Here is a 25,536-nt window from a genome sequence, read left to right as displayed (position 1 = left end):
CTGAAACTTGTGCTGCGCTATTAAGGATCGCTCAATAATTGCTCATTAAAATAGGTATTTTTTCAGTACAGCACGATGCTAGATTTTTTAATTTTTCTTCTTCACATCAAGCATCTTGCACACATCTATTAATCCTCAAACCTGCAGAGAAACCTGTCAATAATTTGCAGACACAAGAAAAACGGAGGTCAATCAGTTTTCACCTGAATTTCCCAAATAATTCTTAACGCAAAACCTGAAGCAGCCAGAGATGTTTTCTTGAAGACCTGAAAATATTGCGGCAGCTCAACCAACACAACCCGCTGTCCCCCAAAGCCCCACGCAACCCCAAAGTTGGGTGCCTGTCCAAATACGACATTCACAGAGTGAATTTCGGACTTTTTCTGTGCACGTTCATCCCCAGGCCCCCGGGAAATCAGGAGGAGATGTGGGGTTACACTTGGGACTCCACAGCCTGTTTCTGCTCTTTAACTCAGAGACAACTCAAAGCAATAACTCAGGTGTCCTGGTTTTGTTAAAACCAAGTTTATCTTTTAGTGAATTTGCCTGTCAGCTAAAGCTTTCAGATTAGCTGCGTTTTCCTGGAGAACCAGATCCATGTTCTGGTGAACACAGCAATGGAATGCGAGGTCATTGATAAGGATGGATGCACATCTCGCCAGAGGGGCAACAAGAAACAGGTGACCAAAAACTGACCAACAGAGTATAAGATCCCATTCACGTGATAATTCATATAAAAGTGGGAGACACAAGGATCTCGTCCCTTTTCCTCATGGCGACATTAGGAGCGGACCTTGTGAGTCGCCCTGCAAACTGAGGCCAGTGACAGACTGAATCCAGCTCCATTGGCTGCAGAGTCCAGTCCAGGACTTCGGGTGCCAGGACTTTCAAGATTGGTTTTGTATATTTTGTATTATTCCCTCTATTTTATCAGTAGCATTAGTAAACATTTTTCATTTTCCCAACTCTCTTCTCTCTGTCCTTCTTTCCCTCCCCATCGCCTGTCCTGAGTGGGAAGAGGGGAGAGGGGGTTAACAATACATCTGCCACGGTTTATTGTCACCCCACAATCCAAACCCTCGACATCAGGTTTTGCCTTTTGAACTGATCTGAGATTTTTGGCAGAGATTTTTGCAGACAGACGGACACGTGATGTCGATCATCGGTCTGCAAGGACCACCTTGGGAAAACACAAATACGTGTAACTGTGACACGGGGTTATTCACCCATTAAACTATTTATTTACACCTACTCACATCCCAGATTGGTTTCTACAAAGAGCATGTAAATGGGAAAACAGGCATGTTTTTCAAAAGCCATTGGTTGTTTTTCCAAATGTCACTCCCTGCCTGAGCACAGCTGAGTCACGACAAGGGGGATGTGACAGCACACATTTCTGTTTCTCATTTTGTTATCCCAGTTCCTAAATTGACCGTGGCATCTTCATGAGACACGCAGCAAAGCTCTTAACTTCTCCCACTTTTCAAGCGTCCAACAAGTGTATTTACAATACTATTTACGTTTGTTGAAGTCAGACCACCCTAGGTTTGCCAGAATTCCTCACTTCAGACACCAGAGAAGTCTGAAATCACAACCCAAAGCAACACAACACAAAGAGCACAACCCAAAGTTGTTGATGGTGGATTTGGAAACAGAAGCTGAGCCTAAATCAACCTGCAAACTTAGAAAAAATGAAACTAAACCCAAGCTCTTCCTTGAGCTGATAGTTAAGATTCCTCCGATGGAGCTGAGGAGCCAAAACGATTTAGTGGCAGCTCCTCTCAAGGGTTTCACATGTTCAGTACAACCCTGCTCCAAATCCTCGCTACTCCAACTCTGCTTTTGAGATGCATCATCTCACTGCTTGCAGCCAAACATTCAGTGCGATTCATAAGCCTCCACTTTTCCCTCTTCTATTAAATACCCCCTGATAAATTGACGATGCTTCCTGCTCAGATTAGCGCAGGGGGATTTGTGAGGATGCAAATGAAGCGTTCTTTGGGCTCCCCATCCTGGCTGGAACGTCAACGCCATTGCCAAATGTCAACACAATTGCCAAACGCCAACGCAATTGCCAATCAATTCCTCCTTTGCCAGGGGCACAGTTTGCGTGATTTATTCTCTCCTGGCTCCACTATGAACGTTTTCTTTTAACATATATTAGGGAGTATAAACTAAGCAGCGTTTGATTGGTTGCCATGTTATGGAGAAACTACAAATAACATTCTTAGTCCAGCTCTAAGTACAAGACTCCATTTCCTGCCGTTTTTAGCGGTTTTAAAGGCTCAAATCGACACAGGTATTTGGCAGCTGAACAACACACATGTCTCTGGAGGAGGCAGATACTGATCCTAACAAAACCGCCCCACCACACATGCTCTGTTTGATTTTCAGTAACTTATTAAAGCTCTAGTCCCACCAGCTTTCAGCTGATGACAATAGAAAGTACATAGTGCATCTGATGATCTCTTTGCTTTTCTATTTACTGCCACTCAGGTTTAAGAAATGTAAATTATCAGAGATCAGGCCAAGATTACTTCTACTGGCCACTGACACACAGTTCAGCTTTACATGAGAAAGCAATGATATGTTGCATTTAAACAACGCTCTTCTATGTATTTCACCGAATTTTTCTCATTTCTGTCACTGTTAAAACCACTTTTTTTTCCCCCAGAAAACAAGTCATGATTGACTATAGATGTCCAGTAATGCATTTTGCCTTTTCCTGCACCCCTTTATTTTGCTTCATGCACGCATTTTTCATTTCCTCCCCTTGCAAATAATAAATTAACCACAACTGTAACCCTATCAAGCATTCATTTCAAGAATTCATTTCATTACAAATCGACAAACTGCGCCCTGCTCAATCATTTTGCAGATTTAAATTCCTCCTGTTCTATAATAGGATATGAGAAGAACCGAAACAGTTCGCAGACGCATTAATTGCTGACACATCGTTTAGAGCAGGAAGCAAATGCAGGAAGCGCTGGGTTTGCAAAGCATCTTCCCAGCACGGTGAAATCAGCCTTATTTTATAGATGATGGCAATTACATTGAAATAATATTTATTATTTTTTAAATTGAAAGCCCTCTGTCAAGGCTTCCATTTCCTAGTTGTTAGCTGCATTTAATTTACAAAACATGACCTTCCTAATTCAAAAATCTTACCTGGCATCTCCTTTGGAAAGGTTGGTGTTTACGGGGTGAAGTATAACCTTGTTTGCATCCACATCCACCACACACTTTGTATGCAGATCGAGCTCTATGAAGAAACAAGAAGAAGGATTATATACCCCATTCCTTCCTCCAGCACCAGATTTATTCATGCACCCATCAGCTGGAGAATAGAAACAGGACTATTGCCAAATCCCACTTGTAGAGACGCTCTGATGGGATGGATCCCGTCCAGCTCTTTTCAAACTGAGAAAGGGCACTTTTGCTTTCACCCAAGGACAATCAGCATCTACAAGGCAATTTCTGCGGGGGAAAAGAACCATGGTGATGCAGCGATGCCAACTCTCGGTCCTGGGGTGCCCGGTCTGAGAAATTCAAGTCACGGCAAAAATAACCAAGGTGCAAATACGTAGAAAAGGGCTTGTCCTTCCCCACTGGGAAAGCCCGGCTCTTCCCAATGACTCTGAGCAACGGGATGTATACTATGAGTAATAAGAATATTTGGAATGTGTGAGAATTCTCAGCCATGGGGGCGGGGAAAACAAAATAGAAGCTTGACAAGCATCCAAGGTATCCACCCAATGACAAATGGAGTTAGATATGAAAAAATAAAGCACAGAGGCACTTGGAATCAAAGTCACTGCCTACAGACATAAGGGCTTGGATATAGGTCCGGTCCTACGTTCTTAGCAGTGATGCTGACCCTGGAAAGCAAGACTGCAGATCTTAACTACTGTACAGCACCTTGACTTCTTGCTGCTCTTAAATAACATAATAAGAGGATGTTTCTTTTATTGATGTGTTTTGAAAGAAACGCTACAGCCTTTTGCTGCTTGCAAAAATCCTTCCGAACAAAATTGCCCCTCTGCTGTTAAACCGCGCTTTTGCAGAGGAAGAGGTGGACAAGGTTCAGAAGCTGGTGTTTATTTTCATCTCTCTCCACGCCCTGAAAGCAAATTCATCCATATGCAATACATGCTTGCTCAGATGAAATTCTATTCTTCCTACACCCTGTATCTGACAAGCCACTTTATCTGGGTCTGGCTGGTTAGTGATTAACATTGTGTTGCACTGACCTGCTTTTCCTCAACTACTGAAGGTTTTTACACGCTGCCTCCCTTGTGCAAAGCATAAGGTATATGCACTCCATATATAAGCAGTCGCTCACCTTCCACCACCACTGTGCTCAGACTCCTCTGTGAGGCACTTTAAGTTGCTTCAATAGCAACGAATTGCTGTATCAGCTCCTGGCGCCCCATGAAATAAACCCCTAAGAACACCCGTATTCAGCCTTTTTGCTGGGTTATGTATCTCGACAGCCTTAAGGCTGCTTATCCCAGTTACCTTGGCAAAATGCTCACACGGCAGCTCTCCCTTCGGCTGAAAAAACAGCTTAAATCCTGTTTTAATAGCACATCGTATACTTTCTACAAATCCCATGACTAAGCACGTTCTTCGACTGCTTTCTGATTTCTTCCAGTAAGTTGAGAGATGAATCTTAAAATCCTATTGTCATCACTTCCACCTCATTAAGCTGTTAATATTACTAAAGCAGGTTAGTCTTACAGACAAATCACCTCCCTGCTCTTTGGGGTTTGATCACACATGGACTCCACCCTTATTTTACTAGTTATTGGTAATCGGAGCCCTCGCTGCCCCTGAACAAAATGAGGATGCTCCAACATAAGGTAATCGTACCCATCTTAAAACACTGAGTGGTTTGTCTTGTAGCAAGGACTCCTTTGTCCAGCCTTGCTATTATTATTTCTTTCCACTATCCACACATTGGGTCTGTGTGTTTGTTCACAAAAAACAAGAGCAGAAGTTGCCCACTGTCAAACTTTGGAGATTGATCACAAATCTCGCACCTCGACAAGACTTCAAATCTCACTTATTACCATCGCCAACCCGCTTCTACCTTCAGTCATTACCAAGCAAACAGGTTCATTTGCTTCATCCAATCCAGAAACTAATCAGCTAATTGCTTTGTGAAAATTTAAACCCCAACTCTTATCATTTCCAGAAACATTTATTGCAGGGAATTAAAGCCTCTTGCACAGATTTGGAGTAAGAGAGCGGTGATGTGCATAATAAAAGGGTAACGCTTATCCCAGCCACTATTCCACATTTAAATTTCACAGCTGTAGGTGTGTTAAGCAAAGCTGGGCTGAGTGTAAGAATAATTAAGTCAGGTGCACCCAAGTTACTCAGAGTCTCCCCATGAGTTTTTAATTTGATTTGTGAAATGGAGGGTGGGGTTTGAAGGCCTGTTCTGGTTTTGTTAAAACCAAGTTTCTCTTTCAGTGAATTTGCCTGTCAGCTAAAGCTTTCAGATTAGCTGCATTTTCCTGGAGAACCAGATCCATGTTCTGGTGAACACAGCAATGGAATGCGAGGTCATTGATAAGGATGGATGCACATTTGGCCAGAGGGGCAACGACAAACAGGTGACCAAAAACTGACCAAAGGAGTATAACATCCCATTCACGGGATAATTCATATAAAAGTGGGAGATCACGAGGATCTTGTCCCTTTTCCTTATGGCAACATTAGGAGAGGACCTTGCAAGTCGTCCCTGCAAACTGAGGCCAGGGACAGACTGAATCCAGTTCCATTGGCTGCAGAGTCCAGTCCAGGCCTTCGGGTGCCAGAGCAGTTGCCGGGACTTTCCAGATTGGTTTTGTATATTTTGTATTATTTTCTCTATTTTTTATTAGTAGCATTAGTAAAACATTTTTAATTTCTCGAACTCTCTTCTCTCTGTCCTTCTTTCCCTCCCAATGGCCTGTCCTGAGTGGGAAGCCGGGGGGAGAGGGGGTTAACAATACATCTGCCACGGGTTTACTGTCACCCACAATCAAAACCCACGACAAGGCCATTCTTCCCATTTCCCTTCATTTTTCAACTCCTCACTAAAGTTTAAAGACAAAAAGAAGACTGGGATAGAAGCAACACAGATGCTGGCTCAAACCACACGTTCCTGTGTAAATCCGAATTCACTGCACCTTTGATGAGCTTTACGAGTGTTGTAAAGAGAATTCGCGTCACGAATGCCCCGTGGGCTTTTCCACTATTCTAAGAAATTTGGTGTATTTCAAATCAAGATCAGGAAAAGCAAAAGCAGGATTCGGCAGGCACTGGTATATTCCCAGACAGAGAGTATTTGGGAATCCTGGAGGGAGGAGAAACGAGCATTTTGGAAAATACTGGACATTTTCAACCCCAGCGATACCGGAGCTTTTGCAGCCACTACCCTAAAAACTCATCCCAACTTAAGGTTATTGTATTTGAGAACCGAACACAATGATCCTAATCAATAGCTTTTACAGAGCAGTTTGAAATAATCTTCAATTTATTTACTGTATCATCTTTCATTTTATCCACAACTTATTAAATCGGGCCTACCCATCGTAACACCTTTTAGTACAACAGCCACGGTAGCTGAAAAGTCTGTTACAACTTACTTGACCTTCCTTTTTTCCCCTCTTTATATGCTCTTTTTTTTTCACATGTTATAACATTAATTAAGGGAAAGCATTTCCAGTTCATCAAGAGCCTCTATTTCCACGTATTTTTTCCCATCAGATTTCCATTTAAGAAAGTAGTTTGTGATAGTTCACAGTTTTTCAGCCCAAAAATGTTAATCCCAAACTGGTTGGGTTGAAGGGAGCTCTGGAGACCATCCCATCCATTCCACTTGCTAACGCAGGGTCACCTAGACATAGCAAATAATTCAAGTAAGAAATAAATTACCATTTGATCCTAAACCGCGCTGAAATGAAGGTGTGAAGCTGGTGTTATAACACAGGTTGAATAAAAGTTGTGATGGATTCATCCTGGTCCCACTGCAGGTTTAGGGCAGCTGCACCTAAAGCCAACTCAAGTATAACAAATCAAATGTGAAAGGTTCCAAGTGCACGCACTAAGCTCATAAGCCAAAACTGGCCCCAAATACAAAAGCTCAAAATAATCTCCGGTACAGACCAAGACGACAGAAATTTTATATTTTAAATTGCTGGTAGATTTTTCAGGGGATTAACATTCCCTTGAAGGTTAGAACTGGAATGTTGTGGCCTGAGCCTTCAATTGCATTGAGTACGAAATTAAAGTTGGGGTTTTTTGTACCTTTCTTTCTGGTCTAAAAACCGAAACAAATGGCAATAACACAGAGAAATATTTAAACAGCAACAAAAAGATTTAAATGTGTATTTATCACCTAATAAAGAAGCTGTTGTTTGGGTTTTCATTTTTGATTTAAAACGAAATATGAAAACAAGTTCCAAGTCAACAGGTCAAGTCTCCGTGCCAATGTTTGTTGCCTTAGAGTGACTTTTCCCTTTGCTACACAGAAGTCACCACAAATAAAGGAAAAACTAACTGACTATATGAGTGAAAATACATCTAAATGACAATGCTAAGAGCTTAAATGGAAAAAAAATAGTTTATGCCATAACACTTTTAGGCCATTAATTATAAGGCATAGTAATGGATCCGTTCTTAAATATAGAGTAATTTGACTTGTCCCTTAAGTCTATCAACATGAGCATCTTTCAAGCTTCTCTGCTATATATATATGTATATATGTGAACTACACAAATAAAACTCATGAAATTTTCAGTTTGCAGCAATTAAAGTTCATTAAATATGTATGAGTGCATCTGGAAGGGCAAACAGCGCTATCTAATCTTGATGACGAAGTGCAAGTCAACTCAAATTCATGAGCGTGTTGAATGCAAACAACGTCTCCTCCCATGTTAACGCTACCTTGTCCGAGTGGTAAAAAATAATCACACAGAATCAACAGGGTTGGAAAAGACCTCAGAGATAATTATTCAACCTTTTGCTGTTTCATTCATTAAGGCCTTCGGAGTTAACAGGAATGAAACGCAACAGCGTTTGCTCTGCCACGGAGCCCCAAAAGCCGAGATATTGTAGGACTACTCATTGTGTATATCTGACCTTGTGTTGAGTTCAGCAAGCAAACGTGAAACCAGAGCAGCGGGGTAATCTCACGCCGCTTTAGGCTAAGTCTAAAGGTGTAATTAGCACAAGAATCGTTTGCCTTTGTGGCACTGGGCTGATGAGTAGTGGGGAGTGAGCCTGTAACACCTTAGCAGCTCTTAAAACACAATTGTTCCACTAAGAAACTCAAGATGAAACACCAGCCCTACATGCCTTACCCGTTTGTCACCCGATCTCTGCGTTAATCCTGCTCGTAGTACAAACACTGCTTAAAGGTTCCTGACAATCACCAGGAAAATTAAAAACTTGAGGTGCTCGCTGATGACACGGATGATGGCGATGAAAAATCCTGCATTTTGCATATTGCCATCAGCATACGACGGGTGTCATTTCATCCTTTCCAACGCCATCATTAATCTTGTAAGAGCGCTTGCACAAACTCTAATTTATAGATAAGTTGTTGCTGTTGTAATTTCCAGTGGGGGGAAAAAAACAAAGAAAAACAGAGGAACAACCCCCATCTCCTCAAAACCATTTCAAGCAACTGGAAATACAACCTCGGCTAAAGGAGGATGTAAAATTACCACCTGATGCCGCGCTCAGAGGCAAATCCCTTCCTTAAAAACACTGGAGACTTTATCATCAAAGCACAACAGGATGCGTGTTTGAACACAGAGATCAGTCTGGATGAATTTACACATAAACATCATAAATATCTAAGAGTATTTTTACAGTGGTCCCACACAAATCTACCTGGCAAAGCCACCAGGTTGGCCGCTTCTATTGCTACTCAATAAATCACTCTGTGGTATGAGCATTGCACAGTATTTACCTGACACAGAATGAATTTCTGCTCAATGGAGCCAAACACCGGCAACATTTGTAAAAGTAAATCCCGTGCAACTCCGAGATACAACAGCAGAAGAGCTTTTAGTACCATAAACATATAGATCACCACTTTGCACGAGGATGAAGCCGGACCCTCAATACTATCACCCTGAATAACCGATATTTGGTATGGAAACCCCTTCAACACGCACGCAAGGAACCTATTGCGCTTTTATGAGCTGTATAACTTAGTAACAGTTTAACACACTGCTTTTATTAACCTAATAAACCCTCGCCTTAAGAAATTCGTAATTCAAACACTAAAGACAAACCACCAGCACCACAAATAAACACCGGGAAGGTTTTAAAGCTTAAATTCCAACAGTCGTAATCGTCTGAGAGGTTTGCGGCTTTAAGCCGAGGGAAGGAAAGAACGTTACTCGTGAGCCTGAAGAAAACAAATAGTTGCGTCAGGTCCAAAGCCCCAGAACTTCACACAAACTCAACTGAGAACAAAGTGCAGACTGGAGAACTTCCAAGAAGGCCTTGAAGCCCATTAGAAAGGCAAAGCTGCCCAAGCCTTACACCTGGGTGGCTCTTCAGAAAATCTTCATTTAATTTGTAAAATTTAATTTAAAATTTAAAAATAAAAAAAAATAATTTTTAAGTTAAATTTTAAATATTTTTTAAAAAAATCTTTAAAAATTTTAAACAGTTAAATTCTAAATTTTTAAAAAATTTTTAAAAATGAAATTTTAAAGATTTAAAAAAATGTTTAAAAGCGACATTTTAATGATTTAAAAAATGTTTAAAAGCGACATTTTAAAGATTTAAAAAATGTTTAAAAGCGACATTTTAAAGATGTAAAAAATTTTAAAAAGTGACATTTTAAAGATGTAAAAAATTTTAAAAAGTGACATTTCAAAGATTAAAAAAAACTTTAAAAGTGAAATTTTAAAAGATTAAAAAATTTTTAAAGCTAAATTTTAAAGATTTAAAAATTTTAAGTTAAATTTTTTAAATGTAAAGATTCTAAATATTAAATATTAATTTTTTTTTATTTAAAATTTAAAAATGGAAAATTTTAAATTTTAAAATGGAAAATCTTAAATTTTAAAGCATTTTGAAAATTTAAAAAATCTAAAAATTCACATTTTAAAAATTTTAAAATCTTAATTTAATCTTAACTTTACCATTCAGTAGGTAAGAAAACCACACTCTCCCCGTTTCCCCCAGATCCGTGCAGCTCAGCGTTAGGATATTCCCCAGCAAGGCAGAAGCTCCAAGTCGATTTACTGCTCTAAATCTACATTCTCCCATCATTTTTGATCCCCCCTTTGCTTTCGGCGCTTCTTCCCCACGTACATTTTTTGCAGAACTCAGTCTGTAGCTGGAAACAGCCTGAAGACCCCTCACACATGCACGAACATATATAGAATATACACCAGGAGCCAGAGGTGAAATATCCATCCTGCGGGATCCAAAACTTGACCGAATGAGGCTTTCGAGAGCTTGAACAAAACGCAGATTTGGGTCAAAACCCCTCAATAACGACATCAATTCTGTCTCCTCTGTGAGGATTTGGAGGGAAAAATCCACCCTACGCGTCCCTTGGACTTTTGCCTCACCCCTTAGCTCAAGTTGCTTTTTCACCCTCGCTTCCTCATAGCCTAGAACAAGTTTTTTCTAATTAAAACACGAATTAAACATTTAAACCGACGCCCGCGCCACGGTGTGATTAACACAACCCTGAGGCGAGTTTCGCTGAGAGGAAACAAATAAACAACCCAACGCAAAAAATTAAATATTTCCTTGTCAATTCATGCGTCCTCTTCCATGTTTTTGTGTTTGGTTTTGTGTGGTTTGTCCTTATAGTGGCTCTGTCAGCGGGTTAACGCTGTCCCACTCGGTCACCAGGGCTGAGGGATGATTTACCACACGGAAAAATACAGAAAAATAAGGATTTGTCCCCAAAACTCCAGCAAGCAGGAAGAAGGAAGAGCAGGGCTGTAAAAAGCAGGTGTAGGAAGCGCGGAGGGGGGTGTATCCAGAGGGGAGGAGGCAAAAAAATTATATATATATATTTTTTAAAAGCCTTAAAACGGGGCGAGTTGAGGAAAAACGTCAGGAGTGAAGGCAGCTCGGCTTCACCCCCAAACCTACCTGTACCTACGCACAGGAGTAAATAAGTAAATAAATACACATAAATGGATATATATGAAGCCCCCCCCCCCGCGGCAGGACACACCGATACGCCCCAGCCCCGCACACCTGCCCCTATAGACACCTATGGGCCGCCCCCCCCCAGCCTCCCGCACCCCTCAGGCCCGACCCCTCACACACACACACGGGACAAGGGGGTCTCACCTCGGCGGTTCATGGGGCGGACGCGCACCGCCACCTTCACTTTGGAGTCCCCCATCGCGCCGCTCGCCGTCCCCGGTGCCCCCAGCCCTGCTCGGCTTCCGTCTGCGCAGGGACACCCGGGGCGGAGCGCGGAGACCGGGAGGAGGCGCCGTGCGTGACCAACGCCCGCCCGGACTACAACTCCCGGCGTGCACCGCGCCGCCCCGCCCATCCCGCTGCCGCCGCGCCGCCGCGGTGCACGCTGGGAGTTGTAGTCCTGACCGCGGGCACACTTTGCAAGGAACGCGTTGCATGCTGGGATATGTAGTCCTAGAGAATCGGGGGGTGGGGCCCATATGGTGTTTGTGGGTGAGTTTGTAAGGTATGTTTACCGAAAAACTGTGGTTTTTATACCACTGAGGACCTGGCGCCTGAGCCCAGAGCGGGGAAGGACCGAGAGACATCAGACTATGAATCCTTAACGTAAAACACAGTAACACAGTATTTTCCCTGAATATATACTGATACCTGTATACATACTGATACCTCTATAGATACTGATACCTGTATTTACAAGTTAATTTTGGAGGAAGTACAGAGAGACATCAGACTATGAATCCTTAATGTAAAACACAGTCTTTTCCTGGAACATATACTGATACCTGTATACATACTGATACCTGTATTTACAAGTTAATTTAGGAGGAAGGACTGAGAGACATCGGACTATGAATCCTTAATGTAAAACAAAGTCTCTTCCCGGAATATATACTGATACCTGTATACATACTGATACCTGTATTTACAAGTTAATTTAGGGGAAGTGTAACCAAAGTACCAGGAATCCATATCTTAAACAGACTGATAAGGGGAAGGGTATTGTATGTAGTCTGTAAACCCTGAAGTACCAACCAGTGGGGAACAGGGGAGGGAAACTGCAGCCATGATTTTGGGGGGATATAAACAGGTGCTGTTCCAGGCTCTGGCACCCTCACCGGGAGCAAGTTTCTTCTCAGATTCAAGTGGAACCTCTTGTGTTCCAGTTTGAACCCATTGCCCCTTGTCCTGTCACTGGTTGTCACCGAGAAGAGCCTGGTTCCATCCTCCTGACACTCCCCCTTTCCATATTGATCCCCATGAATGAGTCCCCCCTCAGTGTCCTCTTGTCCAGCTCCAGAGCCCCAGCTCCCTCAGCCTTTCCTCCCACGGGAGATGCTCCACTCCCTTCAGCATCTTGGTGGCTGCGCTGGACTCTCTCCAGCAGTTCCCTGTCCTTCTGGAACTGAGGGGCCACACCTGGACACAATATTCCAGGTGTGGTCTCCCCAGGGCAGAGCAGAGGGGCAGGAGAACCTCTCTGACCTACTGACCACCCCCTTCTAACCCACCCCAGGTACCACAAGGGCCCAGCGCTGGCTCAGCCAGCAGCACCCGCTATTCCCAGCTGGTCTCTCATCCAAGTACCGACCGGGCCCGACCCTGCTTAGCTTCCCAGATCAGATGAGATTGCATGTTCTCAGGGTGCTATGGTGTATATATATATCTATGTATATCTGTGGTCTCCCATCCAAGTACTGACCAGGCCTGACCCTACTTAGCTTCTGAGATACAGGCGTTCTCAAGGTGCTATGGCTGCATACATGTATATTTAGGTATATAAATGGTCTCCCATCCAAGCATCAACTGAGCCCGACCCTGCTTAGCTTCCAAGATCAGATGAGATCAGGTGTTCTCAGGGTGGTATGGCTGTATATAATATATATATATGTATGTGTGTGTGTGTGTGTGTGTATATATATATATGTATGTGTGTGTATATATATATATGTTCCTCAAGTATATCCTGATAGTATCTGATGATTTGAACAGTATTACAATTTATCCCCATTAGACGGCTCAACCGCAGCTACTGATTGCAAAGACCGAGAATGAAACTATAACGCGAAGATGCAAAAAGAAAACAACCAAAAAAAAAACCTCATTTGAATGGTCACAGCTGAAAACCCTCACAGCTGCTATTTTAGTTCAAAACAAGGGTTCTCTCTGCACTATTTTGAAAGGTCAGATTTCAGCAAGGAACGTGTTCTTAGGAGGAGCACCAGAGCATGCCAAGTGAGTGCCAGGGTTAGGAAGATGCCTTGAAGTTAAAAAAACCCAAACAAACAAACAAGAAAAATAGGTAAAATAACAGCAGGTCAGACCAAGCACGGTAGCAAAACCTTAAAAATAAATGGAGTTTCTATCCATAGCAGCCAAGGGTTTCTGGTTGGGAGAGGGAACGCACAGTTGGTTCTTGCACCTGTGAACATGGGATCCGGTTACAGAATGAAACCGGGCTCTGAATTTATTGTATTTTCCAGCTGGGGCCTCAGCAAACGGTTTCTGAAACCAAGTACGTCTGCTATTAGTTATCATTGGTCTCTCTGTTATATCTGCTATTAGTTATCTTTGCTCTCTGTTTTATCCGATATTAGTTACCATTGGTCTCTCTGTTTTATCTGGTACTAGTCACCATTGCTCTCTCTGTTTTATCTGCTATTAGTTACCATTGCTCTCTCTGTTTTATGAAAAACTAAACAGCAGTTCTTTTGGGGAAAGGATCTTTTACCACCTTTTCATTTGCTAGAAAGAGGTGCTGGTGTGTTCGAAATACACAGACAATAATGAATGCAAACATACCCTTCTTGCAAGCTTTCCTGCTCAGAATATAGAATTTATTGTAAAACCTGCCAAATCGCCCTTTTAGCGATCCTCCAGCTCTAACTGCTGAATGGAAACCAGATTCACCTGTAATAGGTTCTGCGTATTCCTTCAAAGACGGTGATGTCCTCAGAGCCCCAAGAACCATGTTCGGCTTGGCTGTCGGTTCTATAGGGACTGTGGGAAGGGGAGGGGAGCGCCTCAAGGGTCAGCGCTGGGGCCGGTGTTATTCAGTATATTAATCAACTACTTGGATGAGGGAATAGAGTGAGTGTCAGCAAGTTTGCTGGTGACACCAAGCTGGGAGGAGTGGTGACACTGGAAGCTGTGCTGCCATCAGAGACCTGGACAGGCTGGAGAGCTGGGCGGGAAAAACTTAATGACATAGAACAAGGGCAAGTGTAGAGTCTTGAATCTGGGCAGGAACAACCCCAGGTTCAGTATAAGTTGGGGAATGACCTGTTGGAGAGCAGCATAGGAGAAAGGGACCTGGGGTCCTGGGGACAGCAGGATGAGCATGGAAAAGGGTTTAGTTCAGATACTGTCAGGATATACTTAGGGAACATATACATACATACATACATATATATATATAATATATACAGCAATAGCACCCTGAGAACACCCAATCTCATCTGATCTGAGAAGCTAAGCAGGGTCGGGCTCGATTAATACTTGAATGGGAGATCATTTATATACCTAAATATATATATATATATATATATATATATATATATATGCAGCCATAGCACCTTGAGAAAAGCCTGTATCTCGGAAGCTAAGCAGGGTCGGACCCGGTCAGTACTTGGATGGGAGACCATAGATATACATAGATACATAAACTCAGCCGTAGCACCCTGAAAACACGCGATCTCATCTGATCTGGGAAGCTAAGCAGGGTCGGGCTCGGTCAGTACTTGGATGGGAGACCACCGGGGAATAGCAGGTGCTGTGGGCTGAGCCAGCTCTGGGCCCGTGTGGTACCTGGGGGGTTACAAGGGGGTGGTCAGTAGGTCTGGCTCTTCTCCCCATTCCTCGTTACTGTAATGAGGGGCTGACTTCCCAGATGAGCTCTGCCCATGAAATGCTCATTTAATTAACAAAGCGTCCCAGGGGGTGAGGCATTAATTGTCCCTCCCGTTCATTTTTGGGCTTTCTGAATGCAACACTATTTTCAGCAGTTATTTCTCTATACACCCAGTCCCGAACTCCTGGGTCTGCCCCAAATTCCTGGGTCCTTCTCGAGCTCTTGGGTTCTCCCCAACTCGTGGGTCCCTTCTGTGAACTCCTGGGTCCTTCCCTGAACTCCCGGGTCCCTTCCCGAATTCCTGGGTCCCCACTACGAACTCCTGGGTTGCTCCCGAACGCCTTACTCCCTCCCGAACTCCTGGGTCCTTCCCGAACTCCTGGGTCCTTCCCGAACTCCTGGGTCCCTATACAACTCCAGGGACCCTACCGATCTCCTGTATCCCTTCCCGAAGTCCTAAGTCCCTTCCAGAACTCCAGGAACCCTCCCAGAACTCCCAGGTCCTCCGCAGAACTCCTGGGTCGCTCCCGAACCCCTTTCTCCTTCCCGTACTCCTGGGTCCCTCCTCCGACTCTTGTGTCCCTCCTGAACTCCTTGGTCCTTCCCGAACTCCTGGGTCCTTCCGATAACTCCCGGCACGCTTCCCGAGCTCCTGGGTCCCTCCCGAACGCCTGGGTCCCTCCTGAACTCCTTGGCCTTTCCAGAGCTCTTGGGTCCTTCCGATAACTCCTGGCACTCTTCCTGAACTCCTGGGTCCCTCCCCCAAACTCCTGGGTCCTCCCCCGAACTCCTGGGTCCCACCCGAACTCCTGGGTCCCACCCGAACTCCTGGGTCTCTGGGTTATTCCTGCGTCCCTCCCGTATTCCTAGGACTCCCCCGAACTCCTGGGTCACCTCTCGAACTCCTGGCTTCCCCACAATATCCTGGGTCCCTCCCCGAACTCCTGAGTCCCTCCACAGCTCCTGGGTCCCTTCCCGAACTCCAGGGGTCCTTCCCCGAACTTCTGGGTCCATCTAGACCTCCTTGTACCCTCCCGATCTCCTGGGTGCATCCCCGAACTCCTGGGTTCCCTCTGCGATCTCGTGGGTCCCTGGGGCACTCCTGCGTTCCCCCGAACTCCTGGGTCCTTTCCCGAACTCCTCGGTTTCCTGTCCATCTCCTGGGTCCCTCTAGAACTCCAGGGACCCTCCCAGTCTCCTGGGTCCCTGGAGCACTCCTGTAATACAGGGAATTAACAGTTAATTAACTAACCATTAACTAATTACCACTTAAAGAACTAACACTTAAAGACTTAAGGACCAAGGGGGAGCTGAGCGTTACCCCCATCACTATTGCCCGGCCTGGCTGAACTTGACTCCCTGTACAGAAACAGTCCCTCCAGAATTACAGGGCCCTCCCGAACTCCAGGGTCCCCAGGGGCACTCTTGGGTTCCCTCCCGAACTCCTGGGTCCCTCCCCTGGGTCCCCTCCGAACTTCTGGATGCCTGGGATATTTCTGGGTCCCCCAGAGCTCCTGGCTTCTTCCCAGACACCTGAGTCCCTCCCGAACTCCTGGGTCCCCTCCCCGAACTCCTGAGTCCTTCCGATAACTCCCAGCACGCTTCCCGAACTCCTGGGTCCCCCCCGAACTCCTGGGTCCCCCCCGAACTCCTGGGTCCCTCCCCCGAACCCCTGGGTCCACTCTTCGAACTCCTGGGTCCCTCCCGAACTCTTTGGTCCTTCCGATAACTCCTGGGTCCCCTCCCCGAACCCCTGGGTCCCTCCCGAGCTCCTTGGCCCTTCCAGAACTCCTGGGTCCTTCCGATAACTCCTGGCACTCTTCCTGAACTCCTGGGTCCCTTCCCCTGGGTCTCCTCTTCGAACTCCTGAGTCCCCTCCCCGAACTCTTTGGTCCTTCCGATAACTCCTGGGTCCTTCCGATAACTCCTGGCACTCTTCCTGAACTCCTGGGTCCCTCCTGAGCTCCATGGTCTTTCCCGAACTCCTGGGTCCTTCCGATAACTCGCGGCATGCTTCGCGAACTCCTGGGTACCCTGCCGAACATCTGGGTCCTCCCTCGAACTCCTAGGTGCCCTCCCGAACTCCTGGGTCCCTCCTCCGACTCTTGGGTCCTTCCTGAACTCCTTGGCCCTTCCCGAACTCCTGGGTCCTTCCGATAACTCCTGGCACTCTTCCTGAACTCCTGGGGCACTCCTGTAATACAGGGAATTAACAATTAATTAACCAACAATTAACTAATTACCACTTAAAGGACTAACACTTAAAGACTTAAGGACCAAGAGCGAGCTGAGCGTTTACCCCCATCACTATCGCCCGGCCTGGCTGAGCGTGACTCCCTGTACAGAAACAGTCCCTCCCGAACTCCAGGGTCCCCAGGGGCACTCCTGGATCCTCCCGAACTCCTGGATCCTTCCCCGAACTGTTGCGTCCCTGTCGAACTCCTGGGTCCCTCCCCTGGGTTCCTCCGAACTCCCGGGTCCCCTCCCGAACTCCCGGGTCCCCTCCCGGACTCCCGGGTCCCCTCCCGGACTCCCGGGTCCCCTCCCGAAGTCCTGATTCCTCCCCCAAACTCCTGGGTCCCTCCCGAACTCCTTGGTCTCCTCTCGAACTCCTGGGTCCCACGAACTCCTTCGTCCCTTCCCGAGCTCCTGGGTCCCTGGCGCATTTCTGGTCCCTTCCGAACTCCTGGGTCCTACCAAGAACTCCTGGGACCCTCGAATTCCTTGGTCCCCTCCCGGACTCCTGGTTCCTCCCGTACTCCTGTGTCCCTCCCGAATTTTTGGGTCCCCGCCCTGAATTCCTGGCTCTATCCCGAACTCCTGGGTCCCTCCCGAACTTTTGCGTTCCCGCCCTAAACTCCTGGGTCCGTCGCCGATCTCCTGGTTCCATTCCCGAGCTCCTGGTTCCCTCCCCGAACTCCTGGGTCCCCCCGAACTCCGGGGTCCTCCCCCGAACTCCTGGGTCCCTGGAGCACTCCTGGGACCCCTCGAACTCCTTGGTCCCCTCCCGGACTCCCGAGTCCCTCCCGAACTTTTGGGTCTCCGCCCTAAACTCCTGGGTCCTCCCGAATTCCTGGGTCCCACCCGAATTCCTGCGTCCCAGCAGAACTCCTGGGTCCCTCCCGAACTCCTGGGTCTTTCCTGATATCCTTGGTCCCCCGCCGAAATCCTGCGTCCCTCCCGAACTCCTGGGTCCCCTCCCCAACCCCTGGGTCCCGCCAGGAAGCTTCTTTCCCTGCCCGATCTCCTGTGTCCCTCCCGAACTCCATCGTCCCACCCGAACTTCTGGGTCCTCTCCCGAACTCCTGGGACACCCCGAACTCCTGGGTCCCCCCTCCAACCCCTGGGTCCCGCCCGGAAGCTTCTTTCCCTTCCCGAACTCCTGCGTCCCTCCCGAACTCCTGGGTCCCTCCCGAACTCCTCGGTAACTCGTGCACTCCTGGATCCTCCCCGATCTCCTGGGTCGCTCCCGAACTCCTGTGTCCCTCCCCAAGCCCTGTGTCCCTCCCCAAGCCCTGTGTCCCTCCCCAAGCCCTGTGTCCCTCCCCTAGCCCTGTGTCCCTCTCGTACTCCTGGGTCCCACCCAAACTCCTGGGTCCCACACGAACTCCTCGGTCCCTCCAGAACTCCTGGGTCCTTCCGGTGCTCCTGGGTCTCCTCTGAACTCCTGGGTCCCTCCTGAATTCCTGAGTCCTCCCCCGATCTCCTGGGTCCTCCCCGATCTCCTGGGTCCCCCGCCGAACTCCTGGGTTCCTTCCCGAACTCCTGGGTCCCTGGGGAACTCCTGGATCGCCCCCGAACTCCTCGGTCCCTCCCTTATCCTGGGTCCCACCCGAACCCCTGGGTCCGTCCCCCGAACTCCTGGTCCCCATAGAACTCCTGGGTCGTCTCCCGAATTCCAGGGTCCCCTCTCGAATTCCCGTGTCCCTCCCGAACTCCTGGTTCCCTTCTCGAACTCTTGGGTTGTCTCCCGAACTCCTCGGTCCCTCCAGAACTCTTGGGTCCCTGCCTGGATTCCTGGGTCCGTCCCCCGAATTCCACGGTCCCCTCCCGAATTCCAGGGTCCTTCCCCCGAACTCCTGGTCCCCCAGAACGCCTGGCTCCTCCCTCGAATTCCAGGGTCCCGTCCCGAACTCCTGGGTCCGTCCCCCGAACTCCTGGGTTATCTACCGAACTCCTGGGTCCGTCCCCCGCACCCCGCACTCCCTGCTCCCTCTCCAACTCCTGGGTCCCCTCTCGGACTCCTGGGTTCCTTCTCGAACTCCTGGGTCCCTCCTGGACTCCTGGGTCCCACGAGAACTCCTGGGTCCCTGCCCGAACTCCTGGGTCCCTGCCCGAACTCCTGGGTCCGTCCCAAACTCCTGGGTCCGTCCCAAACTCCTGCGCCCCAGCCCGATCTTCTGGGTCACTCCCGAACTCCTGGATCCCTCCCGAAGACCTGGGTCCCTCCCGGAAGCCTCGGACCCTTCCCGAACTGCTGGGTCCCATCCCGGACTCCTGGTTCCTCCCGTACTCCTGGATCCCTCCCGAATTTTTGGGGCCCCGCCCCGAACTCCTGGGTCCCTCCCCCGAACTCCTGGGTCCTCCCCCGAAGTCCTGGGTCCCTCCCGAACTCTAGGGTCCTCCACGAACTCCTGGGTCCCCCTTGAACGCCTTCATCCTCCCCGAACTCCTGGGTCCCGTCCGGAACTCCTGGGTCACGTCCGGAACTCCTGGGTCACGTCCCGAACTCCTGGGTCCCTCCCGAACTCCTGGGTCCCTCCCGAACTCTAGGGTCCTCCCCGTACTCCTGTGTCCCTCCCGAACTCCTGTGTCCCTTCTCGAACTCCTGGGTCCGTCCCCTCCCGAACTCCTGGGTCCGTCCCCTCCCGAACTCCTGGGTCCCCTCAGAACTCCTGGATCCCCTCAGAACTCCTGGATCCCCTCAGAACTCCTGGGTCCCATCCCGGACTCCTGGGTCCCTCCCGGACTCCTGGGTCCCACCCGAACTGCTCCGTCCCTCCATATCTCCTGGGTCCCTGCCCGAACTCCTGGATCCGCCCCAAACTCCTGCGTCCCAGCAGAACTCCTGGGTCCCGTCCCGAACTCCTGGGTCCCTCCCGAACTCCTGTGTCACTCCCGAACTCCTGGGTCCCTCCCGAACTCTAGGGTCCTCCCCGTACTCCTGTGTCCCTCCCGAACTCCTGTTTCCCTTCTCGAACTCTTGGGTTCCCTCCCGAACTCCTGGGTCCGTGCCCTCCCGAACTCCTGGGTCCCCTCCCGAACTCCTGGGTCCCCTCCCGAACTCCTGGGTCCGTCCCCCGCACTCCTGGGTCCCCTCAGAACTCCTGGGTCCGTCCCCCGCACTCCTGGGTCCCCTCAGAACTCCTGGGTCCCATCCCGGACTCCTGGGTCCCTCCCGGACTCCTGGGTCCCACCCGATCTGCTCCGTCCCTCCAGATCTCCTGGGTCCCTGCCAGAACTCCTGGATCCGTCCCAAACTCCTGCGTCCCAGCAGAACTCCTGGGTCCCTCCCGATCTCCTTGGTCCCCCGCCGATCTCCTGGGTGCCTCCCGAACTCCTCGGTCTTTCCCGACGTCCTGTGTCACTCCCGAATGCCAGTGTCCTCTCAGATCTCCTGGGTCCATTCCCGTACTCCTGGGTCTCCTCCCGAACTCCTGGGTCTCCTCCCGACCTCCTGGGTCCCTTCCGACCTCCTGGGTCCCTCCCGGACTCCTGGTTTCCCTCCCGAACTCCTCGGTCCCTCCAGAACTCCTCGGTCCCTGCCCGAACTCCTGGGTCCGTCCCAAACTCCTGGGTCCTTCCCGATCTCCTTGGTCCCACCCGAAGTCCTGGGGTGCCTCCCGAACTCCTGGGTTCCCTTCCGGACTCCTGCGTCCCTCCCGAACTCCTGTGTCCCTCCCGATCTCCTGGGTCCGTTCCCAAACTCCTGGGTCCGTTCCCGAACTCCTGGGTCCCTCACAAAGTCCTGTGTCCCCCCCGAATGCCAGTGTCCCCCACCCGATCTCCTGGGTCTCCTCCAGAGCTCCTGGGTCCCCTCCTGGACTCCTGGGTCTCCTCCCGAATTCCTGGGTCTCCTCCCGAATTCCTGGGTCTCCTCCCGAATTCCTGGGTCCGTCCCCCGAACTCCTGGTCCCCATAGAACTCCTGGGTCCTCTCCCGAATTCCAGGGTTTCTCCCGAACTCCTGGGTCCTCACGCTAACTCCTGGGTCCCGTCCCGAGCTCCTGGGACCGCCCCGGAACTCCTGGGACCTCCCCCGAACTCCTGGGTCCGTCCCGAACTCCTGGGTCCTTCCCGAACTCCTGGGTCCCTCCCGAACTCCTGGGTCCCTCCCGAACTCTAGGGTCCTCCCCGTACTCCTGTGTCCCTCCCGAACTCCTGTGTCCCTTCTCGAACTCCTGGGTCCGTCCCCTCCCGAACTCCTGGGTCCGTCCCCTCCCGAACTCCTGGGTCCCCTCAGAACTCCTGGATCCCCTCAGAACTCCTGGATCCCCTCAGAACTCCTGGGTCCCATCCCGGACTCCTGGGTCCCTCCCGGACTCCTGGGTCCCACCCGAACTGCTCCGTCCCTCCATATCTCCTGGGTCCCTGCCCGAACTCCTGGATCCGCCCCAAACTCCTGCGTCCCAGCAGAACTCCTGGGTCCCGTCCCGAACTCCTGGGTCCCTCCCGAACTCCTGTGTCACTCCCGAACTCCTGGGTCCCTCCCGAACTCTAGGGTCCTCCCCGTACTCCTGTGTCCCTCCCGAACTCCTGTTTCCCTTCTCGAACTCTTGGGTTCCCTCCCGAACTCCTGGGTCCGTGCCCTCCCGAACTCCTGGGTCCCCTCCCGAACTCCTGGGTCCCCTCCCGAACTCCTGGGTCTGTCCCCCGCACTCCTGGGTCCCCTCAGAACTCCTGGGTCCGTCCCCCGCACTCCTGGGTCCCCTCAGAACTTCTGGGTCCCATCCCGGACTCCTGGGTCCCTCCCGGACTCCTGGGTCCCACCCGATCTGCTCCGTCCCTCCAGATCTCCTGGGTCCCTGCCAGAACTCCTGGATCCGTCCCAAACTCCTGCGTCCCAGCAGAACTCCTGGGTCCCTCCCGATCTCCTTGGTTCCCCGCCGATCTCCTGGGTGCCTCCCGAACTCCTCGGTCTTTCCCGACGTCCTGTGTCACTCCCGAATGCCAGTGTCCCCTCAGATCTCCTGGGTCCATTCCCGTACTCCTGGGTCTCCTCCCGAACTCCTGGGTCTCCTCCCGACCTCCTGGGTCCCTTCCGACCTCCTGGGTCCCTCCCGGACTCCTGGTTTCCCTCCCGAACTCCTCGGTCCCTCCAGAACTCCTCGGTCCCTGCCCGAACTCCTGGGTCCGTCCCAAACTCCTGGGTCCTTCCCGATCTCCTTGGTCCCACCCGAAGTCCTGGGGTGCCTCCCGAACTCCTGGGTTCCCTTCCGGACTCCTGCGTCCCTCCCGAACTCCTGCGTCCCTCCCGATCTCCTGGGTCCGTTCCCAAACTCCTGGGTCCGTTCCCGAACTCCTGGGTCCCTCACAAAGTCCTGTGTCCCCCCCGAATGCCAGTGTCCCCCACCCGATCTCCTGGGTCTCCTCCAGAGCTCCTGGGTCCCCTCCTGGACTCCTGGGTCTCCTCCCGAATTCCTGGGTCTCCTCCCGAATTCCTGGGTCCGTCCCCCGAACTCCTGGTCCCCATAGAACTCCTGGGTCCTCTCCCGAATTCCAGGGTTTCTCCCGAACTCCTGGGTCCTCACGCTAACTCCTGGGTCCCGTCCCGAGCTCCTGGGACCGCCCCGGAACTCCTGGGACCTCCCCCGAACTCCTGGGTCCGTCCCGAACTCCTGGGTCCTTCCCGAACTCCTGGGTCGCTCCCGAACTCTAGTGTCCCTCCCGAACTCCTGGTTCCCTTCTCGAACTCTTGCGTTCCCTCCCGAACTCCTGGTCCCCATAGAACTCCTGGGTCCTCTCCCGAATTCCAGGGTTTCTCCCGAACTCCTGGGTCCTCACGCTAACTCCTGGGTCCCGTCCCGAGCTCCTGGGACCTCCCCCGAGCTCCTGGGACCTCCCCCGAACTCCTGGGTCGCTCCCGAACTCTAGTGTCCCTCCCGAACTCCTGGTTCCCTTCTCGAACTCTTGCGTTCCCTCCCGAACTCCTGGGTCTGTCCCCCCAACTCCTGGTCCCCATAGAACTCCTGGGTCCTCTCCCGAATTCCAGGGTCCCCTCCTGAACTCATGGGTCCCTCCCGATATTTTGGGTCCCCTCCCTGAATTCCTGGGTCCCTCCCTATCTCCTGGGACCCCCACGAACTCCTGGGTCCCCTCCCGGACTCTTGGGTCCTCTCCCTGCCTCCTAGGTCCTTCCGGACTCCTGGGTCCCTCCCGAACTCCTGGGTCCCCTCCCGAACTTTTGGGTCCCTGCCCTGAACTCCTGGGTCCCTCCCGAACTCCTGTGTCCTCCCCGAACTCCAACATCCCTCCCGATTTCCTGGGTCCCACCCAAACTCTGGGTCCTCTCCCGTACTCCTGGGTTTGTTCCCAAACTCCTGGGTCCCCCCCGAACTCCTGGGTCTCTCCAGAACTCCTGGCTCCTTACCGAACTCATGGGTCCTTCATGAACTCCTTTGTCATTCCCAATCGCCTGGGTCCCTTCTGAACTGGGCTGGGAGAGTCGTTCATAACTCTGAATTTTACTGATCCTGGGACACAGTCTTATAGGTATTTGCTTGTGTTTTCCTGCCCTCGCTGTGAACAGGATCCTCAGCAAATATATGAACTTCAAAGTCTTCTTGCAATAGTCAATTATAACAGATTAGAGCATGAAACAAACTTTTTATAGATAACCCCCACTTTTGAAAGTTATTCCAAACTTTAAAGTCCTGGTGATGAATTTTATGGCATTACAGGACATAATATTCTTTCCTATATTACCCAGAGGGAGTACAAATCAATCCCTGAGCTCTGATCACCCATAAACATATTTATAGCAATAAGATTTTCTATAGTTACATGTTGAGTGAGTTGCTTCTCCCAGACAGAGCGATTTTAATACAAATTCACACCTCCAGCAGCAACACAGGTAATATTAGCAATTTATGTGCTGGTTGGTTGATGCTCCCGATGAGGATTTTCTCATCTTATTGACTAATAGTTTTTATTATTCTTACCGGCCATTCAGTTTGTTGATACAACACGTTCCAAAGCAACTGGTTCTACCACGTGTGTTTCATTGTATCTGGGTGGTTGTTTCCTCAGATAAAGATTTGACGCTGGATTCAATTTGTTTGAAAGCACAACAGCTATTTCAGCCTTTGGAGAAAATGGAGAAATTCTGGAGAACTTGAAAAATACAACGTTACCAAGAGAGTGTGTTTAGTGGCTGTAAACCGAGGTTGTAGACCTAGAAAAGGGGAAAAAAGCACATTGGCAGATGCTGATATTCAGAAGAACACATAGAGAGTGGTGTGATTTTTGCAGCATTTATCTCCTGGTATTTTGATATATACGATCAGCAGGAGTTGAACTGCGTTGGCTTCAAAGGGTGGAACACGTTATGGCTTCATCTGCTGAATCGTGTTGTTCTTGCTGCAGTTCTGCGGAGGAGACACCTGCAAAGATGCTTTATTTTTGCTTTTCTGCCCATCTGAACCTTCTGTTGTCTTCACTTTCCCTCCCTACAGCAACTGTGAAGATTCAAGTCATGTCCTAGTGATCCAGCAGACCACGAGGTTCAGCCGAGATTAGGAAGCTCAGAGGGAAACGTACAGGGACAGCCTGATTCCCGGCGGGTCCCGATCGCCAAAGCCCCGGCAGCCATTGCGAGAGAGCGGCTGACGTGCCGGGGGGCGTTCCCACGGTGACGGCGGGAGGTTTAAAAGCGGCTGAAACTCGATACTAGCATTCAGTCAGCTGATCGGAGCCAGCCCAGCGAGAGCCGGAGCCGGCGGGGTTCAGCAGACCACGAGGTTCAGCCGAGATTAGGAAGCTCAGAGGGAAACGTACAGGGACAGCCTGATTCCCGGCGGGTCCCGATCGCCAAAGCCCCGGCAGCCATTGCGAGAGAGCGGCTGACGTGCCGGGGGGCGTTCCCACGGTGACGGCGACCACACCCCTTCCCCTTACCTTGAAAAAGCCTTTGGGAGGGCAGCGACTAGTCGCTGCCCACCTGGTGTAGGGAGGAGCAACCGGCTTGTGTAGCGGGTGAGTCCCACCCACACTGTGCTGTAGCAGCGGGTGTGGTAGCTCGTGCAGCAGGGTGCAGAGAGCACTTGTTGCTTGTCAGCCCTTCTAGCTTACTGCCAGCACCCCAGACTGCTGACAACCATGGTCGCCTCCAGAAGGAGAGCTTGCCTCAAACAGACTGTGGCTACACAGACTGAGGCTCTGTCCCGAACGGTGGCTGTTCAGGTCTCCAAGTGCAGGGAGTGCCAGAGCCTGCTGCTGCCGGGGCAGGGAGGCCAGCACTCCACCTGTGTCAGGTGTGAGCAGGTGCAAGATCTGCTCGAC

The 25,536-nt window shown here is 50.0% G+C and overlaps 1 protein-coding gene across 3 annotated transcripts in view; it reads right to left on the bottom strand.

The window, feature by feature from the left end:
- The window catches only part of KIF13B (kinesin family member 13B), a 121,914-nt gene extending 110,470 nt beyond the window's left edge, over positions 1-11,444 (bottom strand). For all 3 annotated transcript variants that reach the window (XM_082049082.1, XM_082049084.1, XM_082049083.1), the window contains exons 1-2: positions 11,332-11,444; positions 3,169-3,262 (exon numbers count right to left, since the gene is read on the bottom strand). In XM_082049082.1, coding sequence (XP_081905208.1) covers positions 3,169-3,262; positions 11,332-11,386 — 149 coding nt within the window. In that variant the 5' untranslated portion in view covers positions 11,387-11,444. The remainder of the gene's footprint in view (positions 1-3,168; positions 3,263-11,331) is intronic.
- Between the last annotated feature and the right edge of the window lie 14,092 nt (positions 11,445-25,536).

The sequence above is a fragment of the Streptopelia decaocto genome, assembly GCF_964273445.1.
Source record: "Streptopelia decaocto genome assembly, chromosome: 3".
NCBI lineage: Eukaryota > Metazoa > Chordata > Aves > Columbiformes > Columbidae > Streptopelia > Streptopelia decaocto.
The sequence above is the reverse complement of the archived record's forward strand: the minus strand, read 5'-3'. Positions and strand labels throughout refer to the sequence as shown.